General features: G+C 43.5%; 1 protein-coding gene across 1 annotated transcript in view; it reads left to right on the top strand.

The window, feature by feature from the left end:
* The window catches only part of EDA (ectodysplasin A), a gene marked incomplete at both ends in the record, with an annotated part of 69,912 nt that overhangs the window by 46,499 nt on the left and 9,892 nt on the right, over positions 1–13,521 (top strand). The window contains one exon of the mRNA XM_080624785.1: positions 13,132–13,161. Within this exon, the coding sequence (XP_080480911.1) occupies positions 13,132–13,161 (30 nt within the window). The remainder of the gene's footprint in view (positions 1–13,131; positions 13,162–13,521) is intronic.

Genomic DNA, 13,521 nt, shown 5'->3' on the forward strand with positions numbered 1-13,521 from the left:
ATTGTGCTCTGAAACCGTGGTAATGAGCATTCAGTAAATATAGGACATTTCCTGGATACTGGAGTGCGGGAGATGGTCACAAAAGAAAGGCGTGCCACAAAGTGCTTGCAAAATGCTGTTTTCCCCAGAATTTCTCCGTGATTTCACCCAAAATGGGAGAAGGGGAAATTAAGATGATGTTTGAATCTTCATGGACAATCTCCATCTCTTCCATATGGCATTGCTGTCAGTACTTGTTATTACGAGGGTAAAATTAGGATTAGCTCATTTGCAGATCCTTACCCGCATGTTATACCTATGCTTATGGTAATAAGGCAGGTATCCGTATAAGGTCTTACACCTCAGGTGCTTTTCATCAGGAAGATACACTGATAAATATATAGGGAAGTAATTTCAGATCATGGTCTTGTGTCTCTGCTTATTTCTAACCAACATTTCCACAGGTGCAGAGAAGCTTAGCAGCTGGCTAAAACCCCAGAATGATGTCCTGGTTTCAGCTGTTACAGCAGTGATAGATTAATACCACATCATTTCTGGAAACGAGTGAAAGCGAAGGTGAAGATGATATTTAAAGGGGCCTTCTTGCTCTCAGTATATCTTTTAAGAGAATACGTTTTTAGGCAGCCGAAACTTTTTCGGTGCACCCTTGGTTAAAGCTACTCTGAAATGATTTTTTAGTACTGGAGTTACTTTGAGGTCAAGTTCGCTGCAATGTCCATTAGCAATCTTTGATGAAAACTGTTCTGGGAAACTGCAGTCAGTTTGCTGGCATAATTTGAGGCAAGCTCCACATAGCCCGAGCTTTTTGGGAAAGCAGAGATGCTAACATCTGGGCCTGAGCCAATATGCTGGTTCAGCTTAAAGATGTTGGAGTCACTTTTTGCACCTAGAAAGTGTGCGATGCTGAAAGCCTGCGTGGTGAGGCTCATTCCTGCATCCTGCACTGAGGGTGGTGTTTCCGTGAGGACAAGCTGCATCAGCCAGCAAGAAGTGGAAATTGATGCAGTCCAAAATTCTTTATTGAACTCTGGTATGTTAAATGTTGAAAGAAATTAACTTGCTGGGAGAGGGAGAAGCCTAATTGCGTGGTGGCCGCGATGAGAAATTGTTCTAGCTCACAGTGTTCACAGTGAAACGGTCGATGCGTCCCAATCCATTCACAGCCTCAATTTGCCTCCTGTCTTCTTCACCAGCCCTTCCAGTTGTTATCTGGATTATTCCAAAAGAAAGCCTGCTTTGTTGTTATTAATATTTATAAAGCTGTGATGAGGTGCTATTGATTTGTTACATCTGTAGAGCTGCTTTGGTGTGTGCCTGTGCTTCCTTGGTACCTGGTTCAGATGGTAGTGGGATGACTGCTGGAAGATTTTGAGATGCCAAGGATATTCAGAAGGCTTGAGAAGGAATTCTGTGGTTGGAATCTCACCTCAGTTGCATTTTCACCTACTTACACTGATTCCATTTTTGGGTGTATTTCAGAATTGTCCTGATGGATCTTCAGTGTGTAGCCTATGGTGTGTGCTGCAGCAAGCTTTGCTGAAACTTGAACTTCTAAGCTTTTTTTGCAGCTGCGTGTTAAGCAGAGACCAACATTATTAGAAGTGACTGGTGATTCCGTATGAATTCCACTTCTGAAAATCGGGGCTTTTCATAATGCCTCAGGTCAAATACTGAAGTTCAGGAATCTCAGTTTCTTCTGTTACAAAACATGGCCAGGACTAATGAGAGGAGAACAGATGTTCCAGCCTGGAATGTGATTGCATCTGAGCTATATGTGCATCTGAACTGTGGATGCCATGCACCAAGAATTGTAAGTGCTGAACTCAACTAGTAGCTGATTTTCTTTCCCACAGTATGAGAGGCTCTATTGTCTGTCTTGCTGAAGTATTTGCAGCTGAGCTTTGATTTCTGTGAATAAACCGGCTCACTGGCCACATCCACAGAGTATTTTGCAGGCAGACACAAGTTTGCTTAGCATATGCTCCAAGCCCGTCTGGTCGCGGATCAGCTCTAGCACAAAAGCTGAGGCACTGGTGCTGAGCTGGATCATGTGCACCTTTCCAAATGGCCAGGGTCCTGCTGCAGTGACTGCAGCTTCTGCAGATCTCTGGCTGAATAAGCTTTGCTTTTCTGTCTGCGAGAGCCAGGGTGGGACTGAGTAGCCAAACCCAGAGCTTTCTGTGCTGGTGATGGGCACTGTGAAGTTGTCTTCAGTTGTGGCCTCTCTGGGCACTCATTAAAAATACATCCCCTTATAGTACATCAGATACATTAGCCATAAGAAAAGTTCTGCCACACAAAGCCGTAGAACACCGCGGCACTGCGAAGCTCTTCGGGGAAAAAGTTGTGAATGAGGCATGGCGGTTTCATGATTTCATTAGGGCTTTGTTGGCTCTTATATAGAAACATTGTTGGGTTCGTAACTTATCTCGTTAATATGGGCAGAGGTTGGTGAAGTCCATTAATCTGTTTGAAATGCTGTGAATGGATAAACGCAAGAGTTGGCTGAGCCAGGGAACACTTCACTGTGTGATGACTGCTGCACAGATTTGACTTTGGCTTCCCAAAGAGTGGTGGGGGTCACTCTTACATCTCCTTCAGGCCCCTTTTCAGATTCACACAAATACATGTACATGCACACAGATATAATGCTGGATATAGATCCCATGCTATTCCATGTAATTAAACCATCACTTTACAGACAGCCGTTCAACACTACAGAGGTTTTCAATCCAATTAGGCAGAATTACGTGCAGGAAGAAGAAAAAAAGTGAAGTTCTGCAGGGATAAGATAGTCAAAGAGATTTCCTTCCACTTGCCCTTGATTCCTTATGGATGGCAGTGGTGGGGAAGAGTGCATTTAAAACATCCAGTGAATAATTTGAGAGCCGTTCGTACACTTGGTTAAAACCTTGCTGCAGCACCACTTGGGAATCATTTCTACTGGAATTCATGACATATGTTAGTTGTTTATCTTAGCGGGATATGACTTAAAATGTCAGAATGTTTTGTGTTAAGCAACAACCGAATAAAACAAACAAAAACACAGCTGTAATACTATGCTTTAAATTGTTGAATTCAAATATGTGGTATTGATAAAGTAAGCAATAGGGTGCAGTGGTGTATAGAAAATAAGCCTTGTGAGCCCAGCCAGCAAGCCAAAAAAGGCCTTCTGATACCAGAATTAGTAATAGTAATGTTGTTTGTCAGCTCTGCTGTAAAGATCCAGCATTGGAATCCAACCTAAATGCCTGAAGGAAAACAAAAGGCACATCATATTCTTCTTCCATAGCCAGTGAGAGTGCGGAAAATGAAATATGATGGCCACAGGTTCTGGTGTGAGCCCCAGGAACTTGGCTGGGACTGATTATGTGGGAGCGGAGCTAAGAAGGGCGGAGAGTTTTGTTTGGTTGGGGGGTTGTGCTTTTGAGAAGGCAGTGCAATAATATTTTGCCAGCAACAGTGGCTCTGTAGTTAATTGGGAGCAGGATTTTGTCTTTGTTCATGAACACATTTGCTCTGTGGTGTACTTGCACCTACTCAGTGAAGACTAGATATACTTTTTTTAAGCCTTTGTCGGGCTACCTGGCCATCAGCCCCAAAGTGGACCTGGATGGGATTGAGGAGATAAATCAACTTGGTTGTCCTTTATAAAGTGATGGAAATTTCTGTGGCAGTGAGCAAGGGTATCTCTGCCTTACTTGGGAAAGCAGTGAGTAGTGATTTTCAGCAGAGCTCTGGCTGTTGGAGAAGCAGAGCTGAGGTTGGGGAGTAACATAGGGTGGAGGGAACCCTGGGAGGTGACTAGACCCAGCCCTGTCCCCCAAAGCAGGACCAACAGAGGTGATGACAGCAGAGGTGACAGACTTCTAAAGGACAGTTGCTGTTCCAGCCTGGCTCTTCTACAACCCTGCACCTATGTTGTTCCTCATGTAAAAAGCTTGTAGGAGATAGGCAGGGCTGTGGGTCTCTACCTGCTCCAGGACAGGTCTCTTCAAACAGCAGCTGATGACCTGTGAGTCACAGCATCTTTTATAAGGTGGAAAAACCTGGTGAATGCCAGAGAATCGTTACGTTTATCCTAGTCCTTCCCTCCTTTCCAGCTGTGGCAGAAGGTGATTGCTCAACAAGGCACCTTTACCTGGATCAGTGAAATGGTGTTGAGTGATGCTCTCTTAGGTCTGTCTCTTTTGCTCACACTTCAGTTCTGATAATCTCAAACTGCAGTAACTAAAGGTTGTTTTCCCTTTAATATTATTAAAGGTCAGTATGAAGCTTGGTATAAGCAGCCTACTGTTGCTGTTAGCCATTATCTCTGCATATTTACATTTAACTGTCCTCCTATTCCGGATGAGCTTGAGCAAGTTATTCCTTGATGTGAAGTCATGTTTTTTAGTTGTCAAACCAGGCAAAAAAAACCTCTCTGAGTGTTGGCAGGAGACAAAAAATATTGCCAACAACACAAAAAAACCCAACCTGTTATGTGATGAGATCTTACATCATCTGAAGCTAAGGAAGAGAGAGATTGTGGCTCTCTGCCATCTAGTGTCACTCCAGGGGCTCCAGAGATGGGGTAGGGATGAGCTGTGACTTCTCTTCGTTTGTTTGCAGACCGATAAGCTTGAACTGAGGTCTGGTGTATGGGATCAGAAGAATAGGGAGGGAGCAAGCTATTGATCCATGGAGCTCCTAGAGCAGCATCTGATCATCTGGATGACACATGGATGTAGGCTCGAACTTTGGCACATTGCTCAGAGAAGAGCAGTGAGGCAGCAGAAGGCTGCTCTCATACTTAACTCACCACAAGAGAAATGATTCTCAGCCTTTGGTGTTCATGCACAAGCTCTTCTCAGACCTTCTGGGCAAGCAGTGTCGTGCCCCACAAGTGTCAGGGAAGACCTCAATGTGGGATACGTCCCCTAGAGACACATGGAGACATGCAAAAAGTCCATAAAAGAGATGAAGAATAGCCTCAAAAAAATGGTTGTAGCCAAGGGAGTGCCTCAGAAGAGTCCAAGATGAGCTGCAAACTCTTCTTGATCTCTGGGGTTGGAGGAGACTGGCTTTGAGCAGTTTAATTCAGCACAGGGGTGGGGTATCAGAAGAAGCAGCAGCTATAAATTGGCTTCAAGCCAGTCTTGGGGACTTAGCGGCCTATAACTCCAGAATATGATTGGGCAGAATATGAAGGCTAGCACTAAACAAAGACTTCTGAAATTTAGGGCTTGTGTTTCTACTGCGCAGAATTTAAGTGCTGTGAAGGTAGAGCAGCATGCCGGGATTGTCCTCCAGGCATGACGCTTGTATTGCTGTAGAAGGAAGATGCTGTTAGGGGAAGGACGAGGAGGGAACACTATTTTATGGGATGTCATCATGGAGCATCTCAATTTAAGATGCAACCAGAAAAAGACAATTAAGGGTGACTGTGTTTGCATATTTATTTTGAAGAGTTTAAAACAAAATTGAAACAAAAGCAGACAGGAAAAATGGAATGGCCTCAGGCTTTGCCTTACATCATATATAAAGCAGGACTGTTTCATCCTTCCACTGCTTTGGACAATGAGCATCCCATTCTGTGATGTAACATACTCCTTATATTCAGATTTATTGACTTTAGGGGACATTGCATCCCTTCTGCCCATAAACGTGGGCAGCATCATTCCTCCACACTTAGCAGAAGACCTCCCTTCTTCATTCCACCCCCCAGAAAAAAACCACTCTGGCAAGGCAGGCCAGAAGTTTTGAGTAGCACACGATGTGTTTTATTTCTGGGATGTTTTCCTAGATCTATAACTCACCATTCTTTCTAAATAGTCTGGAGTAATAAGACCAAATCTGCTCCTCAAGATCTGTTGTCTTTTTCTCTGGAATTAGTGAAAAAGCACTTTCTTTTTCAGGGAAGGGAAAAAATCCATCTTGTTTCAGTGTTTGTATCGCTGACTGATATTTCAGTAGGGTCCAAGAAGCTTTCATCTGGATAGACCAAATTTCCTGAAAATGTTGAAAACATATTGGTTCCAAACTTCCCCCAAAACCACATGCTCTAGATTAAGCGTGTGTTTGGGAGCTAACATCCTTCTTTCCCCAACTCCACCATGGTCTGGCATTAATAACACCACACTTAAATATTTGAAAAGCCTTACATATCTCATACCGTGTGAATGAAGCAAATATCGTTACACCAGTTTGTAAGTGAAACAAACGAGCTTTGGAGGTTTGAGTAAAATGGAGGGTTTTGATCTTATTCGTTGGGACAAATTACATCAAAGAAGACAGTAGATTCTTCATCACTTGAAATCTCAGTTAACACTTGGCTTTTCTTTCCACCCCTTCCACCTTTAGTGTTGGTCAAATAGAGATAGAGGGATTGATGGGAGGCTTATGGGTGGACTTCTTTTAATACTTGATCATCATAATGGTTCCTTCTGGTCTTAGTGTCTGTGAAAGTTGATAGGAGACTGGTTAATTCCCAGGCATGGTTCAGGAATGGTAACATTCTATTAGTTGCTTTGCACCTCTTTTTCTTAGGAAGCCCCAGGTTGCAGAGAACTTCCTTCCTGGAGAGGTGGAAACTTTCACAGCTGGAGGGCATTTGGTGATCAGAGCTTCCTATGAGAGGTGGAGACACCCTCTGTTGATGGGTTGAATGATTAGCAGGACCTGAGTTCTGTTCTACTACACAGCCTGGTGGTTGTGCTCGGCTTCTGTTTCTTCTCTGTTAATAACGGTATCCCAACTAATGTCCAGGAACTTATTTCAGATTCTGTTAGCTATCTATTCTCCAGAAGTTACTGGTGGATTTGGGCAGTATTCAGAGCTTTGTCTGAGATTTAGCAAGCGGTCTCTTTGTTAAACCAGATGGTTAGCAGGGTTTGGAAAAATACACAAATTTCCATAGCTGTTGAGTACAGTGATCATTAAACCTAATATTCTTCTTCCAACTACAGCCAGAAGCTCATATTTCAAAGAAAAAGCTGCTTTTTTTTTTATTGCACAAAACTTTGACAACATAGTTTTGAAAATGTGTGTATTAGATAAGTCATACAGAGCTCCCTATTTCTGTTTTCATCTTCAAAATTAGATGTTCATCTTGAAAGTAGCTGTGGACTTAATGATTTCAGGTCACCTCATGCTTATTTTATAAGTGAGAAGTGATGTGGCTTTTCTGGAAGACACTAATATCTCCTTAATCATCAAGATTTTGTCTCTGATTCTGTTTGTAATATGGGATGAGAGTAACTTCTGAGACCATCTTCTCATCTCTCAGGGGCAGAACGGTAATGGTAATATGGAGATGGCTCAATTGTATTACCTGGTCTTACATATTCCCCAAACCAGAGTGGTGCTTAGGTAAGAAGATTGATGATATACTATAATAACCTAGTGCTAGGAAAATAGAAAGGGGATGTTTAATAATGCTGGGGGCAACCAGTTAATGTTGAAAACAGTGAACATGGTGGTTGCTGCAGTGTACCTTTCCAAAACTGGTTGAATTCCTTGAGATGTCTTTGTTCTTTATTGAATGTGAATGCTGCTGGGATACAGTAAGTGACACCCCTTGACTTCGTTCTGCTTTTTGCAAGTGAGAATTTGAGAAAGTTCAGCAGTCTCCCTAGGTACTCGTCCTTTGTTTGACTGATTTCTATAATGGTCAAACTTCTATTGGTTTTATATAAAGTAAGCGTAATTACAAAGATCTGTTCCCCTCGATAAAACCGGTTTGAACAGTTTTGGAGGAATTTAAACTGTTTCTTGTCAATCCGCACACATAAGTGAAAGCAGGGGGGGGTTAATATACTATTTATATCAGCATATGTTGTATAGAAGTTTCTGATATTTTTGTATTTACAATAAATCATAGCAGTGTGTAGCATGCAGAAAGAAAAATCACGAGGGGGAAGTAAACTCTATTAATCTTTTTAAGAGCAAACGTCATATGTAATATCTTCGAGTTGCATCACCATCTGTTGGGTTTTTTTATGAAGCCCTTGGAAATGATCCAGCAGATGCTAGGGCTGCCGGAGCTGGGGACTAGAACCTGCTCCCTGAAGCACAGTTAGGTATCTTCTGCTGCTTGCTATTCTACAATAGGGCCACAGCTGCTGTTTTACACGACAAAAACTTATCTATTGCAAACGTTCTCTTTAGCCTAAGTGAGAAGCTTGCATCCAAACTGGCTCATTGCTAAAACCCGTGGCTGTAGTGCTTCTGCTGGAAGTGAGCTGGCATTGCTTGGAGCTCCCTTCCTAGTGGTGCTCTCATCCTTTTCCTAGCACTGATGGTCGGTCAGGTGAGCTCTTCTTGACCTTCCCAGAAGCCCTCCTGTGAAATTGTAGATACATCTTTCTGTATGTAGATGATCAGGACTGACTGCATTATTCCCAAGATTTTCACCCCTACCTTCTGAGAGGCATCGATATTGCCCCATGCCTGCCAGAGGTATTTCCACTGATCCATTTTAGGGTTGTATTTCTGCCTTTCCTGCAACTCACCACCTGCAGACATTGTCCTCTGCAGCTCCATCTGAGAAGCTCCACCATCCAGCAGAAAAGTTGATTATACCCTATGTATATATAATTTATAGGACTATGCATTTTGTATGACTGAATCTCATTCTGTGCTTGTTATCCTTCAAAGCCATTCAGCCTGTCCTCTCTCATATCCCAGTCCTCTTCTGTATTAACAGTTCTTGTCAACTTTCCTTCCTCTGCAAAGCTAAGTTAAAATGAAGGATTGAATAGAGCTGACAGCTTCTTCAAGGAGGGATTAGAGCGTAAGCATAAATTTAATTTCAGATGAAAGCCAGGAAATGTAGAAGGGGATGGACTTCCCTAGGTCTGGGGTCTGCTTTGACCTCAGACATGAGCAGACAGCATGTGGAAAGGAGGTGGGAAATAGGTGGGATTAGTAGGAAAAAGCACAAAAGGCACATATGGAGAAAAATAGCTGTGCTTGGGTAGCTGTCATGTTTAATACCAGCAGTCAAGATCAAGACCTTGATCTCTAGTACATTCATAGCAGAGACTTAAAGGAAATCACAAGGAACAGAGGTGATGCAGGAAAAGTCCAGGAAAGCAAACTTGAGGTTATTTTTATAAAGAAGGGAAAAGTGGTGCTGGGGAAGAGCTGACTGGTTGGGTTGCTGTCCGGTCCCCTTGGGGCTGGAATAAACCCTCAAATGCACTGCAGTGAAGCCCCTGAAAGCAGCGATGAAAGCTGGAGCAGGCAACGTTGATCAGTGGAGAAATATTCAAGTCAAACCAATTTCCTTCTACATGAAGATGGCAGGTCCTGTGGGCTCTGTACCAGCAGTAGGTATCCTGTAACTTGTTTTTCTATAAGGCTTTTGATACTGCAAAGGAACATGGTGCTTCTGTCCATGATCTGCATCTTGGAGTGGGAAAAAGCATGTATTCTCATAGAACTTCCTTGGTATCACGTCATCTAATGGCCTCCGTGAAACTGCACTAAATAATCCTGGATCTTGTAGAAGGCTTTAAGACCGGGAGCCTCTCCGCAGGAATGGGATGGTAAGGTGGGATTAACAGTGTAGAAGGTGTAGGAAAGATTTACGCTTGATTAACTTGTAGGTATTCAACCTGCTCCACCAATTAACAGATAACCAGTGGGTCAGATGTACTCAACCACTGCAGCGTTTAACAAGCTTTATTGCTTAGATATTAGGGGATGGCCTCAGAAAAGCCCGGCAGAAAGGATTTTTGTTTCTTTTCTCCTCTGCACACAGGTGTTGGGACAACATCTGTCAAGTAAAGTTTTCAAGCCTTGTGCCTCAGCACCTTTTGTACTGAGGGGAATATAGATCTGATATTTTGGTGGCACTCTGTTTCTCAAACTCAGTAGGAGACTTTGTTACCATTTTAGACTAAATTGAAGAAGAGCTGACGAGGTTACCGTTTGGAGCAAAAATGAGGAAAATTCAGTCTTCTGGTGTATCGGATGAACCTTATGGCTCCCTGCTACAATTAAATTATCCACCCCCCTCCTATTGGGAGACGAACAGATGCAAACCCCAGAGACTCAGAAGCTCCCAAGGCTAATAATACTGTGTTTTTTACATGTCAGAAGTATTTTTGTGTTTGTCGAAAGACTCACTTGCACAGCCGTAACATCTCTCTCTGCCGTGCCTGGAACAGATGCGTGTGTTGTAATATAGACTGTGAACATTGACATCGCATGTGGTTCTCATTCCTCCCATTCATCTTTGAAGCTAATTGGTTCCATCCATTTCAAATGTGTTTGGCTCGCCACAGCTATTTGTACTTTCACTCTGGTTATAGCGCTAATGGTGTGATATATATAACATGAAATAAACTCTCGTGACTCTGAGGTCTGAAGAGACACATACACAGCACTTGCATTTTACTTGCTGGGTTGGGCTCTTTTAGATTACATCCCCCAGACAGTTTTTTTCCTCTTCACTGAGAGCGTTATCAACTAGCTGGTGCCTGAGATGAGGGCGAGGAGGTCGCTGGGGTGATGGGGGCTCATTCAGCAGCACGAAGCTCAGAAACTGCAAAAAGAGGAGCCTGTCAGTGTTTGCCAAACATGAAAGGGTTTGCAGCTCATCTGCTGGTGCTGGATCTGCTGGTTGGCTTCGGTATTGCTCCTTAGCAAGATACTGGGACTGGCATTGTTATAAACCTGTGTGGTGTCCTTTCTGTGTGTTTTAATACTGTGAAGATATAGATTAGTAAAGGAAAAAAAGTAAATTAACAGAAATAATAAATTGGATAATACCATCTAATGGAAGAGAGACACTGTCTCCCATAACATCCTCGTAGGTAAGCTTAGGAAGCATGGGTCAGAATGGATGGTGGGGTGGATCAAAAACTGGCTGAATGTCAGAGTTCAGAGGGTGGAGTAGAATCCAGTTGATTACTGCCTGTAGTCAGTGGTGTTCCCCAGGGATCAATAGTGGGTCTGGTCTTATTCAACTTGTTTATCAGTGACCTGGATGAAGGGCTAGAGTGTTTCTTCAGCAAGCTTGCTGATGATACGAAGCAAGGGGCAGTGGCTGGTACACCTGAAGCTGTGCTACCATTCAGCAGGACCTTGATAGGCTGGAGAATTGGGCAGAGATAAACCTGATGAAGGACCAATGTAGGGTACTGCCCTTGAGGAGGAAGAACCCCAAGTACCAGCACAGGTTAGGGACTGACTTGCTAGAAAGCAGTTCAGCTGAGAAGGACCTGGGAGTATTGATGGGTGATGAGTTAAGCATGAGCAGGCGGTGTGCCCTGGCAGCCAGGAGGAAGGAGTATCCTGCAGTGCACTGAGAGGAGCGTGGCCAGCAGTCAAGGGAGGTGATCGTCCTCCTCTACTGAACCCTGGTGAGGCCACATCTGGGAGCTGTGTCCAGTTCTGGCCTCCTCAGTACAAGGAAGACAAGGAGCGACTGGAAGAGGGTGCAGCAGAGGCCACAAGGATGATCAGGGGTCTGGAGCGTGTCTCTGGTGAGAGATTGTAGGAGCTGGGCCTGGTTAGTCTAGAGAAAAGAAAACTGAGAGGGGATCTCATTAATGCATGTGAATATCTCAAAGGTGAGTGCTAGGAGGATTGTGCCAGACTCTTTTCAGTGGTGCCCAGTGACAGGACAAGGAGCAATGGCCATAAACTAAAACACAAGAAGTTTCACCTCAACATGAGGATGAGCTTCTTTATGTTGAGAGTGGCAGAGCACCAGGAGCGTTGTGGAGTTTCCCTCTCTGGAGACATTCCAGACCTGCCTGTACATGTGTAACCTGCTCTGGGTGGCCCTGCCTTGGCAAGGTGCTGGACAGGATGGTCTCCAGAGGTCCCTTCCAACACTCATGATTCTGTGGTATTTTTCCCATGACCCAACAGCAGAATGTAGCCATTAATTAATTAAGTAAATGTATTAATGAATTAAAATTAATTAATTAATCTGCCTGTTGAGACTTTGGTAAGGTTGCTGGGTATTTCTCTGGTCCTTCTCTCCTCTTTCCTCTAACTAGTCATGGAACATGGCACTTCTGTATCAACTGGTAATTTGTCTTTCTCTACCACTGCAGACTTGAAGCAACCTCGTTACCTTCCATTCACTGCAAGTCTATCTCAGTTAAAGGTGATTTCCGTCTTTGATGTGTGTTTAAACTCAGGGTTTAGAGGGATTTTACTGATGGAATATTTGGGGATTTTTGCAGTTCATTCCCATCCATGATGAATTTTTGAGGAAGCGATGGGATGTGTTTCACACTTCAGCTTCTGTTCAAAAAGTAATATAGTTTTTCAGCTTCACTATAAGTATTTTCACTTCTTGCTAGGGAGGCTCGTATTCCCATTGTTTTAAAAAGCCAGTTCATGCTAATCCTTTGCTTTTGTTGTTATAAGTATTCTATTATTTTTAAACAACTTGGCTCACAAGTATTTGGGTTACTGCTCTAAGCTGAGAGCTGCGTTACGCTAACTTCCTTCTAACCTGCCCTCGCTGGGAAGCGTGTCAGCTTTCAATGTTAAGCTTTGTGATTTCAAGCCAAGAAAGACAATCTCTGTATGGCTGCACAGACCACAAATGCATCCATTGTCCACTTGAAAAATAATCTGCTATTTAGGGACTGTATGTTTGAATGGTTTCTGCTGAGTCTCAGGATTCTGCAGTGTGAAGGTCTGATGTGCTGTGCTTCTATCAGCAGCGTCAGGGGGATACATACAGCAAATCTCTGGGCAAAACTCCGAGCAGTGTTCAGCAGAGCCAGAACTAAGTTGGTATCTGAGAGTAAAGCTCTGGCTTAAGGCTGAAAAGCATCTGCCACCGGAGCTTTGCTGTTAGCCGCAGGCATGTGGTTGAACTCCTCTTTGCAATACAGGGAAGAGGTGCCCACCAAAACTCACTCACTTGCATTATACCAGCCACGGGTTGCTAATGTGAGAGAGGGTAAAGATCTGGCCACCAGTAAAATCATCATTCCTCCACAGCAATGGTTTGTACAAAACTAGAGACTGCATCTTTGGCTTACTGATTTTGTTGTGAATTTTGTTCCAGCTCTGGAGAACCACCCTCTGGATCAGTGGGTGTTGATGGCAGGGGGATCTTCTAAGATGAAATGATCACTGAATTTCACTAGGGTTTGTTTTTTTTGTTCTTTGTAGGTCCAAGTTCAGTGAAAAACAAGAAAAAGGGTAAGTGAGTTTTGATTTAATTTTCCTTTCTGTGCCTGTATTACCCGGCTATGACTCCTCTTTAGCCAACACAAAGGAGAAACCAACAGCAGGTTCCCTCTGCAGGAACGATAGGGAGTAACGTGGTGTGTGGTCACGCAGCACAGACCATGAGCTGCTCTTGTGCACCCACATTGCCATGGCAGGGCTGTACAACCGGAGCACAGGGTTTGTTAAAGCCTTCTTTAAAAACTAACAGAAATTAATGCCCCCATGGCAGGGGGGTTGGAACTGGATGATCTCAAGGTCCTTTCCAACCCAAACCGTTCTATGATTCTATGATTCTAATTGCCTTGTATTGAAGTAATTATGAAGATACCA

Source organism: Psittacula echo (genome assembly GCF_963264785.1).
Source record: "Psittacula echo genome assembly, chromosome: 8".
Lineage (NCBI taxonomy): Eukaryota > Metazoa > Chordata > Aves > Psittaciformes > Psittacidae > Psittacula > Psittacula echo.